The 21,787-nt window shown below is 32.6% G+C and overlaps 1 protein-coding gene across 4 annotated transcripts in view; it reads right to left on the reverse strand.

The window, feature by feature from the left end:
• Positions 1-6,287: 6,287 nt before the first annotated feature.
• Positions 6,288-21,787, reverse strand: part of LOC136270767 (uncharacterized) — a 50,187-nt gene continuing 34,687 nt past the window's right edge. For 2 of the 4 annotated variants that reach the window (XM_066069424.1, XM_066069427.1), the window contains exons 7-15: positions 11,550-11,777; positions 10,633-10,884; positions 9,548-9,685; positions 9,308-9,406; positions 8,389-8,532; positions 8,192-8,239; positions 7,729-7,776; positions 6,862-6,967; positions 6,288-6,761 (exon numbers count right to left, since the gene is read on the reverse strand). In XM_066069424.1, the coding sequence (XP_065925496.1) occupies positions 6,584-6,761; positions 6,862-6,967; positions 7,729-7,776; positions 8,192-8,239; positions 8,389-8,532; positions 9,308-9,406; positions 9,548-9,685; positions 10,633-10,884; positions 11,550-11,777 (1,241 nt within the window). In that variant the 3' untranslated portion in view covers positions 6,288-6,583. The remainder of the gene's footprint in view (positions 6,762-6,861; positions 6,968-7,728; positions 7,777-8,191; positions 8,240-8,388; positions 8,533-9,307; positions 9,407-9,547; positions 9,686-10,632; positions 10,885-11,549; positions 11,778-21,787) is intronic. The other 2 variants (XM_066069429.1, XM_066069432.1) reach the window with 2 other exon arrangements.

A 21,787-nucleotide genomic window follows, 5' to 3' on the forward strand; every position in this document is an offset into this window, starting at 1 on the left:
GTTCCCGATGGTAACGATCTTTTGATGATTTATCAGGTATGTAGAATAGATATACAGTGTATTTGTAATAGACCAGATATCTAAGTAACTATTTTTCTGTGTTTTTATACAGTGGATGAATTTCTGATCAACTTATTGTGTTGTTTTGTTCAAAACATAAGAAGAGACTGCATTGCATGCATTGTTTACATTTATACTGTACATTGTACATGTAGAAGTTTATTGTCGGTCCGTTAAATTGTTACTCATTTTCTTCAGAAAGTTCAATCGACACGATCGAATCAGTTCATAGCATTTGTACAGACAATACTATCGCTTTACACTACACTCAGTCTGACTATACATGTAGTTGTTTGTATGTAAACAAAGTGAGACTGTGAAAACAGCTGATCTGGAGTCCTGAAAATCAGTACAGTACACGCTGAAGGATCATATACAGCTGATTTGATTTTCTGAAAATTAGTTGACCAGTTCATAAACAGCTGATCAATAACATTTTTTTTTTCTGTGTTGAAAATTCTTCTATCACAGTATATTTAATTTTTTTAACACATTATATTCATCCAATTGATATCAAATGTTCATGCGCATTACTCACTATTACTAGCTTTTTATATCACTCAGAACATAACACTGTCTGAAATCTTATAATATACAGATATAATTGAATTGCATGTGACATCATTTCATCTGATTTCTCTAAATGAGGAATCTATATATGGACATGGTATGTTTGTTTAGAATGTGCATGTGAAACTTTCAAATAATAGTTAAAGTGTTTGTCATTTTACCCATTCATGCAAATTAGACCTTTAACAGAATGCTCAAACTGCTGTTGACATGTAGTCCTATGTATGTGTGTATATATGTGTTTAATTTTAAAATGAATAAATTTAAAACTTATGTTATTTCAAACCTACAATTTTAAATACTTCATCATTAAAAATTGCTCATCAACATTGAACATATCAGCATTACATGGTATAGGCTGCCATTAAACCAAGGACTCTGAGGAATGTACGTGCTGGGATAAAAGATTCCATAACCATGGTAGAAATTGCCCCACGCAGACTGAGAAAACGGTCCAAACTGGGTTAGACCATACCCTGTTGGAGGTTGAATAGTGCTCAAAGATAAGTTATCATCTGTTGCGTTGGTTGCAGAATTGACTTGGATTGATTTATTACCAGGCCCAAGTCCATCAGCAGAAACAAAGTTCTCCTTAGTTGATGAACTAATGTCATTCGATCTGCATTTTTGAGAAGCCAATCGTCCAGATACATATAAATGGAAATCTGTTGACTTCTTAGATGTGCACCTATTGCCCCCATTAATTTCGTAAACACTCTTGGGGCTGTTGCTAGACCGAAGGGCATTGACCTGAATTGATAATGGATATTGTCTATGCAAAACCTGAGGTATTTCCCGTCTTCTGGATAAATTGGAACATGTATATATGCATCCTTTAGATCTATTGATGCCACCCAGTCTCCTACGTTCAGAGCCTGTATTATTGACCTTAGAGATTCCATCTTGAAATGTTGATTTTGGAAAAATATATTTTACGGTTGTAAATTGAGAATCGGACGGTAACCTCCGTCTCGTTTTGGAACAACAAAAAAGGAACTGTAAATCCCCTGACCTTCCTGGGTCTTGGGAACAATCTCTATGGCATGTTTTTCTAATAAACTTTCTATTTCTTCTAAACTACATTGTCTTTGGACGACATCTTATACATTTGTTATTTTTTCTCCTGTATTTAGAGGGTGTTTTATGAACACAAGTTTGAGTCCTTCCTGGACTATTTTTAAAATCCAATCGTCGGATGTAATTTTCATCCACTCCCTGTGGTACGAAATGATCCGACAGCCTACTTTGGCTGATTTCTGCAACTCGAGTCGAGTCTCTAATTGATCCGTCAAAATTACTTTGGGGGTGAAACCCTAAACGATCTTGTGCAGAGCCACGAGTTTGACCTCTGAAGGAACCTCTTGAATTAAAATTTCGTCCTCTTCCTATAGTAGTCTTTTGATTCTTTTCTGCAGCAAACTTTCCCTTCCTTGGAAATGATGGCTGCTGTTCTTTCGGTTCCGAGGTGCCCACTGAATATGATTTCACTGTAACTGCACTTGCTTGATAGAAATCTTGTATACCTAAATTATTAATATAAGAGAGAGAGAGAGCAAGAGCGAGAGAGAAGTGCACTGTTAAGGTTTTGTCGAGTAAAATAAAGGGGCCACAGTAATTTTACACATAATAGGGGTGAAGGTGTCGATCATCTAAAAACTGTTTTAAAGCTGTGTTTGAACATGTGCAAAACCTGAATGCAAATCTGAACAGAATGAAATGTTTATCAAGATAGATAAATTCCAATGTTTGTCAAATTGTAGAAAATAATTCTTCCATTTTAATCTTTCAATCATTTTGATTACATGTTAAACTCACTGAAAACTCATTTTCATTTCAGCTGGTACCTGCTATGTTTTGGGATTTGCATAAATGCTGTTCTTATTGGTGACAAGTTACACCGCTCTTATCCTGGGAATATAAAATACAAAAATGATGTGAAAACCTGGACTTAAAGAACAGGAAGACTGTGCTTTTGGAGAAAGAAGAGGAATCAAACTTAGGAGTTATACAATAAACACATTGACATCATATCATACATAAAAGAAATTGAAATTGCTGAGTGTGCATGCATATATGGGTATATCAATTTTAAAACAATGTTGTCACTGAACATATTATCATTATTTTTCTTTCAGAAAGTAATTTATCTTCTTAGTATTTCTGAATAAAACAAATAAGCCAAGTATAATAGTTATTATATTCATATGTTTTTTAAGAAATGGAGGAGAGGAGACATTTACCTAAGTCAGCTATATCAAATTGCTATATGCTGTTTGCATGCATTAAAGATGCAAAGGGGTGGGGGGGGGGGAGAGTCTTCATCCCCTCCCATAAGATTAAGTTCAGAATTATTTAAATTTTATATATTCATGTGAACCAAAATATGGCTTTTGATTGCCTACTTGCAGGATTTACACACTCTCTTTTATTCTCGGTAATGAAAGATATGCAATTGGAATGGAATAAATTTTGTGACTGAATAAATATATAGGCACCCCCCCCCCCCAAAAAAAAAAAAGAAAATGAGTATAACCTTAAATTCATTCTTCATGTGTATATAGCCCCTCTCCCCTGGATAATTCTAATTTAAGTCACACTTCACATGGTAATATGGCTTGGTCTCTGGCCACCTGCAAAAAAATTCCTTGAACCACCCCTCCCCCTGGAAAATGTTTCAAGACAACAGTGTTGTATATAAACATTGAGTCATAGGGCACAGGTATGCACCCGACATGAAATATTCTTATAATCAAAATATACCCCTGACCATATTGTACAGTGAGGTAGGGTTATTTTTTATATTATAAGAAAAATTTAAATCATATTATATGTCTTTACGTCTTATTATAGAGGGTCTTCTCCCAACCCAGCCTACCCCTCAGATAATTTTGCACAATTAGGTCTCATATATTTTTCTTTCCTTCCCTCAAAAATTAAGAAACTACTAACTCCGCGCATGCAGTAACCTAAAATATGATGCACAACTGTTTTTGTTTACGTCTATACAACAGAGGAAAAGCGGGTGATTCATAATAACCATACTGTCCCTTTTTATACAGATAAAACAGAAACACTATGTTTAAATAATCATTTGCATAATGTACTGATGAAATTTATCTCAAAATAAATTCGGATTAAACGATACAATGACACTGCGCCTATTTCAGAAGAGTTAACGCTTATAGAGTTATCTCCTCTTTTGGGATCATTTGTGCGTTTGAAATGTGTATTGATTTGAGAGACCTGACTGACTGTCAAATTAAATGCAAATAGACAAGGGCAAGGCGGCTATAGATATTATTGAACCTGGTATGATTTTCTTCCTTTTTTCGTGTACTAAATGAAAATTGATGCTCATTTGTTGAAAAATATAGTTTTAATTTGTAATTTTAATTGAAATGTACAAGAACGCGCTATTTTTTGCAACAAGTAGCTAGTTTTCCTGGGAATTTGCATATTAAACGAATTTTACAAGTGAATGAGCATTGATTTCTATGATGCATATATAATTTTAAATAATTAGGCGCATTATTTACTCCAAACTTTGTTTGTCTTGCCCTTGTCTTTTTTGTCTCAAATTAGCATTGACGTTTCTTGCCTAAAAGATGCCCACGTGACACTGAAAAGTCACGTGACAGTCAATTAAGACATGGTCAAGTTAAAGTGACCCATATCTTTGCAAAATCAGTCAAAAAATAGTAAAAAAAAATATATCATGCAGAAAAAATAAAGCTTAAACAAACGACCTCCTTTTACTGCTGTTTGAAAGCAAATTGTTGCCTTAACTGTCCTGTGCATTCAAAGTTCTTGATATTATTTCAGTATTGAAATTAACTAATAAAGGATATTTCAAGGGACAAACAAGATCATTCTTTGAGTATTATGAGGTGTTTGTAAAGGTCGGATCATGATCAAATCTGTATAACTTACATCTATATAATTACGGTATTCAATGTTATTATATTGAAAATTTTGAATCATTTTAAAATGTATTACTTAAGAGAAAGTATGGAGCAACATATTAACAAGAGGCCCATGGGGCCACATCGCTCATCTGAACAGCAGTTCCGTGTAACATTACATTTCATAGCATATGCTTTTTCTATTTTAAACATTGTACCCCTTTCTGGGGACCCAGTATTGGTCCGAGGTTTATGGTTGGCTTGAACAACATAAATAGTAACATAGCAATGAAAATGTGTAGCTTTGAGGTGGGACCGCACGTACTCAGCCTGAACAACTGAACGTAGAAGAGTTCCACTTCAAGAGGAATAACTCTCAGACTGTACAGAACATCAAGAAAGATAACTCTTGGTTCCACTACATTAGAGTTAACACAATTTGAGGATCCATGCATAGTAATCTCACAAACTGAAGCATTATAGTTCTCGAGAAAAACTTTTTAAAAACATTTTCAATATATCCTTCTATGTTCAACTTTAAACCCCTCTTGGGGCCACGGTATTAGTCAAGTGCTAAAGCTTTAATTTTTTGGAATCTGCATTATTTAAGGATGATTGCATATTAATCTAACAGGCTGAAGCATTATAGTTCCCTAGATAAAGATTTTTCAACATGATTTTTCAACATTTTCCCTCTATATTTATTTGCTAAACTTTGATCACCTTTTGGGGCCCAAGTATTAAATTGAGGTCACGGCTTTTATAATTTCGAATCTACACTATTTGAGGATGCTTACGTAGTAATCTGACAAATTGATGCATTGTAGTTCTCAAGACGATTTTTAAACATTTTCCATATATACTTCTTCATTTAACTTTAAACTCATTTTGGGTCCCCAGTATTAGTCCAGGGGTCACTTTTTTAAAACTGTCGAACCTTCGTTATCCAAGGTTGTATGCATGATAGTAATCTCACAAATTGAAGCATTGTAGTTCTCGAGAAGACGATTTTTTTTAACATGTAGCCTTTATATTTCTATAATAAACTTTGACCCCCTCTTGGGGCCCCAGTATTGGTCCAGGGGTCACGATTTTACCAATTAGGAATCTACATAAGCCAAGGATGCATACATAGAAATTCCACAAACTATAACATTTTAGTTCTTAAGAAGAAAATTTTTGAACGTTTCCTTTATATTATTTAAAATGTTTAAACTTTGAACCCCTCTTGGTGCCCCATCGATTGTCCGGGAGTTACGATTTTTACATTTTAGAATCTATATTATTTAAGGATGTACATGTATGAATAGTAATATCCCAAACAGTTGCATTATAGTTCATGAGAAGAAGATTTCAAAACATTTTCCTATATATGTTAAAATCTAAACCCCTCCTGGGGCCCTACGTTTCGTTCGGGGGTCACGATTTTTACAATTTAGAATCTTCACTATATATACCACCTTTTGTGTAAATATTGGCATTTTTGGTGCAGTAGTTCTTGAGAAGAATTTTTTAAAAATTGTTCATATGTAGTTCTATGTTAAACTTTGAACCCCGCCTTGGGCTGCAGTTTTGGTCCGAGGGTCAAGAATTCTACAATTTAGAATCTTCATTATACAGATCAAAGGCCGGAACGCCCACAAAGGCCTCGAACTGACATTTTCTTTAAAATAGGTATCATTAATTTAAATTTCTGTACCAATAGTCGTATATCAAATAATATCAGACTTAAAATATTTTGTGTAACTATATTCGTACATATTATAGTATTTATTGCCAAGCAAACAACATACAAATACACATAAAACAAAAACAAAAGGCGAATAAAGCATTCGAATGTTTTTAAAAAATGGGATGCTGTTTCTTTTTCAACATTTTAACAGATCCCAGGATACCAATATGTTCATTTGGCCGTGTCAAGGGTAAGAGTAAGAAATTTTAAAAAATATTTCGTCTTTCTAACAAATGCATTCGAATTTCCACAAAATATATATTTTTGAAAAAAAACGTACTTTTCATAACAACAACATATACCCCTCATTAATCGTGTTCTATGCTAATGAAGTATATACATCATTGTTTACTTTTTGGTCAGCATGCTCGAGTTCTTGGTAAGTAGAAAATCCCTTTTCTTGAATATAAATACTGTTCACAATAGTGTTCGGTTGTTCGACAGATTCGTCTACCATTTCTTCTCGATTGCGACACCTTGCAAGTACCTGTCTGGATCTGAAAGTTTAGTAAACTGACGTGACGTATTTTCAAATGTTACAAGAAAATACGATCACGATCGAGTGAAAAATAATTCGAGTACTAGTAAGTAACGTACATGAAAAACAGGTTGAGAAGAGCACTGACTGAAAACAATACGACAGCGGTGATGATGGAATAAAAAGGAACTTGAACTGTAGTTTGCAAAACAAGTGGACCATAAGCTGCAAAAGCGTATCATATACATGAACAAGTTTCTCTAATTTATACAGTTACATTATTATTAAAGAGAGAGAGAGAGGGGGGGGGCAATATTTCCTTTCTTTTTTACCTATACTCATTTCTTTTTGTTTATTTGTTTGTTAATTTGTGTTATTTTGTTTTGTTTTTTTTTATACATTTTTAGATGTAAATTGTTTTGATTAAATCCTTGCTGAGCCACAAGGAACTAGGACCCAGTAGCAATTGTCCATTTTTCATTTTGTTTTATTCAATGTCATGTTAAGTTGTTTATTACTTTGTATATACTTTTTAAGATAAAAAAAGAAGGGAAAAATCACATTACATGGATTTCGTCATATTGATTTCCAATTTTTTGGGTCAAAATAATTTAGTCTTTTGTAATTTCAGCTGTCACTAACAAGCATGTACACGATCACTTTTATCTGATGTGTTTAGATGATATTCCTTTCTCATATTCAAACGTAGTTTTGAGAAATCCCAACACCAATGATTATCTGTCCTTTTTAATTCAAATTTGACATCGTCTGTATAAACACTTTAAGAATTTCTAAAGATCAAAATTTAATTAACGCTATCATGTAACATTTCTGATTTGATTTTAACTGAACTAAATTAAAACAAAACGAGTAAATGTACATACTTCACACAAAATCAGATAATTGTACAATTTAAAAAAAATATATTTAGAATGGAATATTGTTATCAGATTTTACATTACATGTATGCTGTTAAATAATCATACCATCATTGATTGGCCGTACAAGTGTCTTGTTCTTGAATTTATCTGTTGCTGAAAAAAAAAAACAAAAAAAAACAAATGACCAAAGCATAAAAAGTTATTCATACATTTTTTTCATGGTTTGGAGAAAAAATGCTACGCATGCACAGAGGGTACTGAATAAGTTAACATAAATCGAATAATATGCAATGTGAGAAATACTAACACCGATAATTTTCTTTCCGGTTTAATTGGATTTGCTATTATCTATTTAAAATACTTTAGGAATATGGAGCAAACAAACTTTACGCAACGCAATGATGTTACATTTCTGATTTGATTTCATATGAACTAAATTAAAACACATTGAGTAAATGGATTTACTTTCAACACAATCAGATAATATTGAAAATAAAAAAAAAATGATTCAGAGTTGGAATATTGTGATCACATTTTATATTACATGTATGCTTTTAAATAATCATACCATTATATGTCGACCATGCAAGTGTCGTGTTCCTGAATTCACTTCTTGCTAAATAAAAAAAGAAATGACAAACGCTTATAATATTTAGAGGAAGGTATTTTTAGTGTATCTCATGTTTGGAGAAAAAAATACTACGCATGCACAAAGGGTACTGAATAAGTTTACGTAAATTAAACATAAAAAAAAAATGTACGTACATTCAACACAAAGGTCTTCTTGAAAGCCGGAAGCACATCCGCGAGGACACTGACCCGTCACGTGGTTACATTGTTCTCCGTACAGGTAGACACAATGTCCACATGTCATAGAGCAATTAGGACCATACGTGTTGTTAGTGCAAACTGACAATACATGAAAAAAAAGGAATTTCAATTTTTTTTATAACTTTAAACAAGTCCGAGCTTTACCGGACACCGGATATCTCATAGAATCATTTCTGGAATCGTTGACAAAAATTTGAAAGTAGATGAACGTTAAGGAGACAGGAATGAAAAATCTTTACAGTTTTCATCAATCAAAATGACAATATTGCATCGTATCATATAGCTTAAAGTGAGTAGATTTTAAATAAATATGGGCTAGTCAGAATTTCATATAACTTCCTGCAATCAACATTTTTTTAAAATTTGATTATGACCTTTATTTTAATAATTTTTTCTCTTAATTTTGGAATTTTTGTCAAGCAAAATATACCTGTAAAATTTAGATTAGGAAAAAAACAAGTTCAACAAACATGTTCAGTGAGAAAAAAATATATGCATAAGGATTCCGATTTGCGTATTCAGCAGAGCAGGTATTTGTGAGCGATCTTTAAAACTCCCTATACATCTGACAACAATTGTCATGAGTGGTCGCAAGCACCAACTCTACTAAACACGCATCAGAGTCATAGGAAATGGCTACATACAGGCAGACATATCATCCGTCCTAATCGTTTAAATATACATGTAAGCATATATTTCTTTTTGGCTTTTGAATCGGACTAGTTAGTTTACAAAAAAATAGCATAATTTTAAAATTTGGTAAGAACATAATGAAATCTATTTGAATTGTATCTACAACTGTCATGTCTACGTTCATTCTACATAAGCCTGAGTGTACTATTTTTTTCGATACCAGTTTTGCATTGTCTCCCTTTATACCCGTCTTCACATCCATTTGGACAAGTACCATTTTTGTAGTCACATTGTTCTTTTTCGTAGCAAGCGCCACAGACTTTGAAGTGAAGTTTGGAAAAACAAAGATAAATAAAATATCTCGAGCAATGAAAAATATATATGCAAATGTCAGCTTACATACATCCAAGAGACTTAACTTTTATCAGTAAAATTAAACATCATACAATGTAAGCTGTACCTATGTTACACATAGATCCACTATATCCCGGAACACAGCTAACACATGTTCCGTCCACAATGTCACAGTCTCCACCCTTACAGTTTTTTGGACAAGGAGTGGAACAGTTCTCTCCGTAATATCCTAAGGTCAGACAACCTATAAAAATGAAAAAAAAGAACTCACCATTTTAAACCGACTTAATGGATATGGTTATATTTTTCGACTTCTCTAACTAAAAATTGACGTTCCCGAAATATAAATGCTTTTAATACAACAATCAATATCTTCTGTTTTATCATATTTTATTATTTAATACTACTAGACATTGACCCGTGCGTGCACGGGTTGACATTGTCTACATAGCAAACGTTCTTATAACGTTATGCACCAGCGGTAATTTGTTAATGATTTATGTTTTAAGCGTTTAAGCCTTAAATTATGGATTTTAAAACACTATTTAAGACAACTGAAATATTTCTCTTTCTTTTTAAGAGAATGAAGAAGTCAACAAACTACGTGGTATCATTTCTACTTTAGAATTCTAGATCTGTATGATTGTTTGTTATTAAGGAAAGAAAACTCCTAAGTTTAAACTCTCAAAATTGAATGGCCTCCTTCATCTCTTAACAGAGCTGTTCTTTTCATTGAAGTAGGTACAATGTACATGTTTCACAACCATCCAGCCTTCTTTTTGATAACTACAATGCTTTTACGACGTTCTATCTATCAGAGTCAAATATGGCCATAAATGTGTTGATAATTGTTGAAGTTTTTATCGTATTAGTAAACATAACATATTAAACGTTTTATACTTTCAAAATCGATGTTTAAAAGTAATAATAAACATATCGGGAAGTAAATTCTTGACAGCTGTCTACGTGATACGGTTCACGTCTTCTATAAAGTAGGGGAAGAAGTAATGAATTATTCTTAAAAATTTGTTTTTATCAAAAACGATGCATATATAAATCATTCTCTTATATGCATTACTAAATTTTACTAAACTTCACACTTGAATAAAATATTAAATAAAAACTATATGGTATACTTTTTAAAAATGCAAAATCTGCTCTATATATTCCGTGCGATTCTTTAAATCTTACCATAAACTTCAACCTCACACAGTTCGTTAAAGGCGTAAGTAGAATATCCAGCAGGGAAGGGACGATGAGTTCTGTTGTTGTAGTAAATGACATATCTCCCGTGCATAACGCATGTTATACCGATAGGGTTGGGTATTGTGGCTCTGGTATAGTTGTTGTCCTTGAAACACAGTTTCCAGTCCTTTCTGTAGGTGGTGTTCGATACGTAAATTGAAAATCCCAAGAATCTACTCTTCAAGTAGTCGTTTTGATCTGTTAGTTCAAGAACAACGAAAAAGAACTTATTTTAGTGTAGAATAGTTAAGGTTTAACAAATTTGTAAAAAGTAGGTCTTAAAAATATACAAACTCAAGACTCTGTACAAGAGAAATGTGTATGTTTGTGTAAACACGAATGCGAGGATTGGGGGGGGGGGGGGCATTTTTAGTATAGAATCAATTCTATACACTGATATATGATTTGAAGATTGTCTTGCATCGCTATTGATAAGGCCATGCTATTAATGTCATTTGACCTTGTTTAGTGGCAACGAATATTGTTTGTAAACATCTTTAAGGCTTATTATTCTTGGTTTTATACGTAGTGCTGTTTGATAGAGAATGCCTAACACACATTACGCATATCAATAATGTTGTGACAGGTTTTAGTAAGCATCATAAAACTTTCGCATAAATCACACAGGATGAGGCTGTGAATGTTCATTAATTGAAAGGAACCTTATAAGTCCATAAAAGGATGTCATTTCTTTTAAACATTAAGTTATGTTTCAGTTACAGTACTTTGTAGATGAATTAATCAAGCAACCCAATTATGTGTCTCAAGTATTCAAACTGAACAAATATGCTTAACATAAATATCTCCAGATAAATAATATAATATGAACACCCTTCATTTTCACTTTGTTGGCAGATAAATACCCCAAGCGACATTTTCCGTCCTGTATTGTATAAAAACGTGATGCAAGTTTCGAACTCCTCCCAGATCCACCCTCCATTCTGCTATTGATCTTCTATTTGCTGATATTGCACACTGTCCTCCAGCCGGAGACAGATCTGACCGACGTCCGTCAACAGCCAAGAATGCATTCCATGGTGTGCCGTGAAAGGGATAACGCTGCCAGGCAGGTCTATTCAGAGCTATGTTTTCTGTAAAACGTCAAAAAGTAGACTTTTGTAAATGTTACCTTATATCCGGGTCGTGTCTGATAAGCAATCTATCGAAGAATACAGTCTTCATTCCGGGGGGAGGGGGGAGAGGGTGTTAAATGAAAGCTTATGTATTCATGACTTTGTGCAAGATGGAGTTGTGATTAGATAAGCTGGAATAGAAATGTTAAGTTGCATTTTCCGTGTATGTTCTTTATACACTTATCGGTTTATCATTTTTTTGTGTATTGTGTATCCGGTGATCAGAATATTTGGCAAAGACGAACACAAATTTTCCTCTTAAAATGTATTGCCTTACAAGATAATTTAAGAACATTCTTTTTTTTTTTTTAAGTTTATTTAAGATATGAAATAAAATAAATAAACCTTCTTGTATTTATTCGACAATATGAATTACGATAACTTATATGACTATATATACATGTGTGTATACGCATACATAGAAACATAATGTGTATACACATGTCTAGAAACATAACAATAGACCAACTTTCATTAACTTTGATATCTCGAACCATCAGATAACTCAAAGTTTTTACAGACCAATTCGAGATAGCACATATTATTAGCATTATAGGATAAATTGAATAGTATTATAATATTTGAAATTGATTAAAAGCCCGGGGTTTAAATTTACAATTTAAAAATACGGATGTTTACTGTTTTAAACGTGCATGTGCCTATTTGTGTATACTTTGTGGTTATTAAGTATAGTCACTGGCTTGTACATGCGAATTAACACTTTTTTATACTCATGCATTTTTATTAGTTTTAAAAGTTTGCTTCTCAGCTTGAACAGAAATGTATTTCCTGGTTTTAAAAAATACCTAGAAGATGTAAATAATATGACAACTTTATTTTACATCAGTTTCCTTGTTTTTGTGATATTATGATAATGTTTCATATAATCTGATGGGGTATTACATGTAATACATAATATGAAATGACATCATTTTAAGGAAATGCATATCATGATATCCGGGATATCTGCACATAGAGTTTGCATGAAAATCACAATGAGCTTTGTTTGTCAATTTTTTTGCGTATGAATAGTGGTACTGTATAAAGGGAAATATTCTTCCACGTTTTATTTTGGCCCCTTTCGCCCTTGTTGTCAGCGGGCGAATTTAAGTATAGGCGAATTTCAGTGTTTCAAATTATTTCTTTTTAAACATACTGGGTCTGGGCGAATTAAAGACGCGGCGAAACTATTTGCAATTGTAGAGGAACGAAAACTTCACGGGACGAAAATAACCCTGTATATTATATTCACTTCGTGTCAGTAACTCAGAGCATTTGAAATGTATTTGTTACATTGTTTAGAAATATTGTTCGTGAAATTTCTGTGTTTGTGTGTATTGACCAATTCCGAATTTACGGATATAACGAACTGATTTTGAGTCCTGTAGAGGCAATAAAAACTACATTTACACCTTTTATAACAAATTTATATTGTTTTACATCTAAAACTTAGAAATAGCAATAGACATAATTCTTAATATAAGTTTATGTTCACAAAAATTTCTTCATTTTCTATCCAATTTCTATCTATCTGAGGTTTCTAGAAAAGGTGTTTTATTTCATATCTCAGTTAGCACAAATCAGAAAGAAAACACAAATATAGGAAATCGCGAAACTTATTATAATGAATTCGTAATACGGATATGACAAATTAAGAATAAAACAAAGTAAATACAGGACTTAGCTATAACCGAGTTTTACTGTATTACTATTATGGAGGTTGAATGGTCAACTAATATCCTTGTGGATGTTCTTTTATGTCTAGAAATTATTCATTTTAGCCATAAAGTATTCCTATTTTTGCAAATGTAAATTTCTACCTGTTTTATTTCTTTCACCAATAGAGGAATAAATATAAGCTTTTGGCTTGTGTCCCAGTCTTATTGTACACTTTGTCAATTATTTGTACCCGCCAATAATATAAACTCGACAAATAATGTTTAAACAAAAATTATTGCATAGATATTGGTTAATATTAGTATATTTATATATATATATATATATATATACATATTGGTAGATATTTAAGGAATAAGGAATCATTCTTTGAGTATTAAGATGTGATAATTTTGGTCGGGGCGTGATCAAATCCAATAAAGCTCGAAGGGCTTTATGATAGATTTGATCACGCCCCGACCGAAATTATCACCTCATAATATTCAAAGAATGATTCCTTATCATGTATATTTATATATTTTTAAGCCATCGAGCAATTAAATATTTAAATATTAATAATCAAACCCCACTGGCGCCTCAGTTTGGCGTCATTTAAGTTATGGGTTTTAAAGTACAAAATCGATATGCAGTGTTATCATAGGCAAAGACAATGGATAATGTAAATATTAGTAGATGAATACAAAAAAAATCATTTTGAATCCATTCACTTACCATATGTTTTCACAGTCCAAAAATGTTCCATGAATAAGGCTAGCCAAATCATATCAACCCACTATCGAAGGTTACTGTAATTGGGCCTTAAGTGGAATGTCGACTCTTAGTTGAGAAAACAAAAATAAACATGCTTTATTAGGTATATTCAACATAAAGCTTATCAAGCTAATGAATTATAAAATACAGCTTAAATGCATCTAAAACTATCTATGGTTTAACTGCGTGTACCAGTTTTAAATGTAGTAAATACATACCGCTTTAAAAATCATGATAAAAAATAATTACCTTTTATTAAATTTGCAATAAATAAAATTCGAACTTATACCATTACAGTATCAGTTAAGCTTGTAACTAGTTAGTATAACAGATGTGCGTGACAGTGTAGTTAAAACACAACAACTATAACCTATGTTCAATTTCGTAATGAAATCTTAAGTTCTGATTCATCAGTTGAAATCTGTTTAAAATCATTTTAATTCGAGTAAGAATTTTAAAAGAAACTTACCAATGTTGTCAACGAGTTTTCTAACTCAATGAACCCTTCAAAAAGAGACAGTATTATGCACATACACCTGTGTATTTGTGTTTTAGTATATATTGTGACAATTATCCTTTTCCTGTGTTTAAGTATATATTTTGACAATTATCTTCTTCCTATATATATATATATATATATATATATATATATATATATATATATATATATATATATATATATATATATATATATATATATATATATATATATATATATATATATATAAATGGTGCTTTAATATAAAGATGCATATGTACTTAGCAGCTATTTGGAGTATACATTACATTCATTTATTCTCCCTCAAAACTTTAAAAATGACACATAAAGTACATTTGTAGGTGAGTAAGATATCAAAAAGATGCTTGTGTTTCTGATTGACAACATCTATGCACTTTTTGGAAATCTGGCCTCATGATCATGAAGCACTATTAGATTTAACTCGAAATTTCAGTCAGTTATAAAATAATTGTTATCGAAATACATTGCATGACCATTGAAATGTGTTATTCAGAACGTTATATCAAGATACTTTAAATAGCATTTCAATTTTGACAGTTAATTGTGTCAATGAAGAATCATTAAGACGGTGTACATTTTTTTTTTACTTACGTTTTAGATTGCTTCTTGCAAATCTTTCCAAAAATCTGTTGGAATTCCTATTGATACCAATTGCTCATCATTGTTAGCAGGTCTATTTCTATATTCATATGAAGCATAATTTATTATTAAGACTTAAACAGAAAAAAATTACAAGCTCAACTCGACACTTAGGTATATCAACGACATATTATCAATTAACTATTGTTATTCTTATTTCGACTCGATATACATGTATCCCAGTGAACTTGAAAATAAAGGATACCACAAATTAAAGGCATTTGTTTCATATTTAGATATTTTTTAGAAAAAAAAAACATAAATGGTAACCTTACAACAAAACTTGGCGATAAATGTAATGACTTTATATTGTTTTATCGTCAACTTTCCAACAAATTCTAGAACGAGGCAAGCTACTGACAAGCAAGTTGATAATGCAAGATTATCAACAGTCTCGATTGAAGTCAATTATTTCGTTCAGTGCTATGGTCGATACACCGACCATGTCAGTAAATACTATCGTCTGATTGGTCGAATGCTGAATGACGTTTTTCATTCTTATTGTTAGGTCATTATCAATCATCGTGTCTACGGACCATCTTGTTTCCCAGATTACAACTATGAGCACACGGCGGTTGTGACCGGTCAGCAGAGGATGCTTACTCCTCCACGGCCCATGATCCTACCTCTGATTTTTATAGAGGTCTGTGTTTGCGCTGCTCCTGTTTTGTAGTCTTCCTTTGGCCTTTGATTCACATTACTGTTTGTTATTGTCAAATTTCATATCAAAATTACCAATAAAAATGAACGTTTTTATGAATAATTAGGCCAGCAGACCATCTTTATTTTTTGTTAATAATAAAGATTTTATCGCATTGCAACAAATAAGTTCAAAAGATTTGGTTTTAAATAATTTTTCTTTGCTTAAAACTAATCGAAATGAATTTTTTTTTTTAATTTTTATCCCAGAACGTTATGAAAAAGCGCATCTTTACTAGTTTCATTACAAATGACACGCACTTTTATGTAACGTATGAATTAAAGACGGTGAATGCCAGTTCTACAATAAAATAAGTTTTGATATGTATCCTATTATTCTTTAAACACACGCAGTGCAGATAAGGCTACACATCGCTCTGATATGCTAATGAAGGGATAATGAGATAATGAGATATAACGTCATAATACATGCCCCGCATCTGTATTTCCATATATGGAAAATACACCGAAAACAGTAGTTTTGGCAAAATATACGGTTAATATAATAGTTCATGGCAAAACCTATAACAACGAATTACAAATCTGTGTATATATAAATTTACAACAACGAGAATATACGAAGAATTTCTATAAACACGTGTAGCTGGTGTTCCCGATGGTAACGATCTTTTGATGATTTATCAGGTATGTAGAATAGATATACAGTGTATTTGTAATAGACCAGATATCTAAGTAACTATTTTTCTGTGTTTTTATACAGTGGATGAATTTCTGATCAACTTATTGTGTTGTTTTGTTCAAAACATAAGAAGAGACTGCATTGCATGCATTGTTTACATTTATACTGTACATTGTACATGTAGAAGTTTATTGTCGGTCCGTTAAATTGTTACTCATTTTCTTCAGAAAGTTCAATCGACACGATCGAATCAGTTCATAGCATTTGTACAGACAATACTATCGCTTTACACTACACTCAGTCTGACTATACATGTAGTTGTTTGTATGTAAACAAAGTGAGACTGTGAAAACAGCTGATCTGGAGTCCTGAAAATCAGTACAGTACACGCTGAAGGATCATATACAGCTGATTTGATTTTCTGAAAATTAGTTGACCAGTTCTTAAACAGCTGATCAATAACATTTTTTTTTTCTGTGTTGAAAATTCTTCTATCACAGTATATTTAATTTTTTTAACACATTATATTCATCCAATTGATATCAAATGTTCATGCGCATTACTTATTATTACTAGCTTTTTATATCACTCAGAACATAACACTGTCTGAAATCTTATAATATACAGATATAATTGAATTGCATGTGACATCATTTCATCTGATTTCTCTAAATGAGGAATCTATATATGGACATGGTATGTTTGTTTAGAATGTGCATGTGAAACTTTCAAATAATAGTTAAAGTGTTTGTCATTTTACCCATTCATGCAAATTAGACCTTTAACAGAATGCTCAAACTGCTGTTGACATGTAGTCCTATGTATGTGTGTATATATGTGTTTAATTTTAAAATGAATAAATTTAAAACTTATGTTATTTCAAACCTACAATTTTAAATACTTCATCATTAAAAATTGCTCATCAACATTGAACATATCAGCATTACATGGTATAGGCTGCCATTAAACCAAGGACTCTGAGGAATGTACGTGCTGGGATAAAAGATTCCATAACCATGGTAGAAATTGCCCCACGCAGACTGAGAAAACGGTCCAAACTGGGTTAGACCATACCCTGTTGGAGGTTGAATAGTGCTCAAAGATAAGTTATCATCTGTTGCGTTGGTTGCAGAATTGACTTGGATTGATTTATTACCAGGCACAAGTCCATCAGCAGAAACAAAGTTCTCCTTAGTTGATGAACTAATGTCATTCGATCTGCATTTTTGAGAAGCCAATCGTCCAGGTACATATAAATGGAAATCTGTTGACTTCTTAGATGTGCACCTATTGCCCCCATTAATTTCGTAAACACTCTTGGGGCTGTTGCTAGACCGAAGGGCATTGACCTGAATTGATAATGGATATTGTCTATGCAAAACCTGAGGTATTTCCCGTCTTCTGGATAAATTGGAACATGTAGATATGCATCCTTTAGATCTATTGATGCCACCCAGTCTCCTACGTTCAGAGCCTGTATTATTGACCTTAGAGATTCCATCTTGAAATGTTGATTTTGGAAAAATATATTTTACGGTTGTAAATTGAGAATCGGACGGTAACCTCCGTCTCGTTTTGGAACAACAAAAAAGGTACTGTAAATCCCCTGACCTTCCTGGGTCTTGGGAACAATCTCTATGGCATGTTTTCTAATAAACTTTCTATTTCTTCTAAAATACATTGTCTTTGGACGACATCTTATACATTTGTTATTTTTTCTCCTGTATTTAGAGGGTGTTTTATGAACACAAGTTTGAGTCCTTCCTGGACTATTTTTAAAATCCAATCGTCGGATGTAATTTTCATCCACTCCCTGTGGTACGAAATGATCCGACAGCCTACTTTGGCTGATTTCTGCAACTCGAGTCGAGTCTCTAATTGATCCGTCAAAATTACTTTGGGGGTGAAACCCTAAACGATCTTGTGCAGAGCCACGAGTTTGACCTCTGAAGGAACCTCTTGAATTAAATTTTCGTCCTCTTCCTATAGTAGTCTTTTGATTCTTTTCTGCAGCAAACTTTCCCTTCCTTGGAAATGATGACTGCTGTTCTTTCGGTTCCGAGGTGCCCACTGAATATGATTTCACTGTAACTGCACTAGCTTGATAGAAATCTTGTATACCTAAATTATTAATATAAGAGAGAGAGAGAGAGCAAGAGCGAGAGAGAAGTGCACTGTTAAGGTTTTGTCGAGTAAAATAAAGGGGCCACAGTAATTTTACACATAATAGGGGTGAAGGTGTCGATCATCTAAAAACTGTTTTAAAGCTGTGTTTGAACATGTGCAAAACCTGAATGCAAATCTGAACAGAATGAAATGTTTATCAAGATAGATAAATTCCAATGTTTGTCAAATTGTAGAAAATAATTCTTCCATTTTAATCTTTCAATCATTTTGATTACATGTTAAACTCACTGAAAACTCATTTTCATTTCAGCTGGTACCTGCTATGTTTTGGGATTTGCATAAATGCTGTTCTTATTGGTGACAAGTTACACCGCTCTTATCCTGGGAATATAAAATACAAAAATGATGTGAAAACCTGGACTTAAAGAACAGGAAGACTGTGCTTTTGGAGAAAGAAGAGGAATCAAACTTAGGAGTTATACAATAAACACATTGACATCATATCATACATAAAAGAAATTGAAATTGTTGAGTGTGCATGCATATATGGGTATATCAATTTTAAAACAATGTTGTCACTGAACATATTATCATTATTTTTCTTTCAGAAAGTAATTTATTTTCTTAGTATTTCTGAATAAAACAAATAAGCCAAGTATAATAGTTATTATATTCATATGTTTTTTAAGAAATGGAGGAGAGGAGACATTTACCTAAGTCAGCTATATCAAATTGCTATATGCTGTTTGCATGCATTAAAGATGCAAAGGGGTGGGGGGGGGGAGAGTCTTCATCCCCTCCCATAAGATTAAGTTCAGAATTATTTAAATTTTATATATTCATGTGAACCAAAAAATGGCTTTTGATTGCCTACTTGCAGGATTTACACACTCTCTTTTATTCTCGGTAATGAAAGATATGCAATTGGAATGGAATAAATTTTGTGACTGAATAAATATATAGGCACCCCCCCCCCCCCAAAAAAAAGAAAATGAGTATAACCTTAAAATCATTCTTCATGTGTATATAGCCCCTCTCCCCTGGATAATTCTAATTTAAGTCACACTTCACATGGTAATATGGCTTGGTCTCTGGCCACCTGCAAAAAAATTCCTTGAACCACCCCTCCCCCTGGAAAATGTTTCAAGACAACAGTGTTGTATATAAACATTGAGTCATAGGGCACAGGCATGCACCCGACATGAAATATTCTTATAATCAAAATATACCCCTGACCATATTGTACAGTGAGGTAGGGTTATTTTTTATATTATAAGAACAATTTAAATCATATTATATGTCTTTACGTCTTATTATAGAGGGTCTTCTCCCAACCCAGCCTACCCCTCAGATAATTTTGCACAATTAGGTCTCATATATTTTTCTTTCCTTCCCTCAAAAATTAAGAAACTACTAACTCCGCGCATGCAGTAACCTAAAATATGATGCACAACTGTTTTTGTTTACGTCTATACAACAGAGGAAAAGCGGGTGATTCATAATAACCATACTGTCCCTTTTTATACAGATAAAACAGAAACACTATGTTTAAATAATCATTTGCATAATGTACTGATGAAATTTATCTCAAAATAAATTCGGATTAAACGATACAATGACACTGCGCCTATTTCAGAAGAGTTAACGCTTATAGAGTTATCTCCTCTTTTGGGATCATTTGTGCGTTTGAAATGTGTATTGATTTGAGAGACCTGACTGACTGTCAAATTAAATGCAAATAGACAAGGGCAAGGCGGCTATAGATATTATTGAACCTGGTATGATTTTCTTCCTTTTTTCGTGTACTAATGAAAATTGATGCTTATTTGTTGAGAAATATTGTTTTAATTTGTAATTTTAATTGAAATGTACAAGAACGCGCTATTTTGCAACAAGTAGCCAGTTTTCCTGGGAATTTGCATATTAAACGAATTTTACAAGTGAATGAGCATTGATTTCTATGATGCATATATAATTTTAAATAATTAGGCGCATTATTTACTCCAAACTTTGTTTGTCTTGCCCTTGTCTTTTTTGTCTCAAATTAGCATTGACGTTTCTTGCCTAAAAGATGCCCACGTGACACTGAAAAGTCACGTGACAGTCAAATTAAGACATGGTCAAGTTAAAGTGACCCATATCTTTGCAAAATCAGTCAAAAAATAGTAAAAAAAAATATATCATGCAGAAAAAATAAAGCTTAAACAAACGACCTCCTTTTACTGCTGTTTGAAAGCAAATTGTTGCCTTAACTGTCCTGTGCATTCAAAGTTCTTGATATTATTTCAGTATTGAAATTAACTAATAAAGGATATTTCAAGGGACAAACAAGATCATTCTTTGAGTATTATGAGGTGTTCGTAAAGGTCGGATCATGATCAAATCTGTATAACTTACATCTATATAATTACGGTATTCAATGTTATTATATTGAAAATTTTGAATCATTTTAAAATGTATTACTTAAGAGAAAGTATGGATCAACATATTAACAAGAGGCCCATGGGGCCATATCGCTCATCTGAACAGCAGTTCCGTGTAACATTACATTTCATAGCATATGCTTTTTCTAATTTAAACATTGTACCCCTTTCTGGGGACCCAGTATTGGTCCGAGGTTTATGGTTGGCTTGAACAACATAAATAGTAACATAGCAATGAAAATGTGTAGCTTTGAGGTGGGACCGCACGTACTCAGCCTGAACAACTGAACGTAGAAGAGTTCCACTTCAAGAGGAATAACTCTCAGACTGTACAGAACATCAAGAAAGATAACTCTTGGTTCCACTACATTAGAGTTAACACAATTTGAGGATCCGTGCATAGTAATCTCACAAACTGTAGCATTATAGTTCTCGAGAAAAACTTTTTAAAAACATTTTCAATATATCCTTCTATGTTCAACTTTAAACCCCT

Source organism: Magallana gigas, chromosome 1 (genome assembly GCF_963853765.1).
Source record: "Magallana gigas chromosome 1, xbMagGiga1.1, whole genome shotgun sequence".
Lineage (NCBI taxonomy): Eukaryota > Metazoa > Mollusca > Bivalvia > Ostreida > Ostreidae > Magallana > Magallana gigas.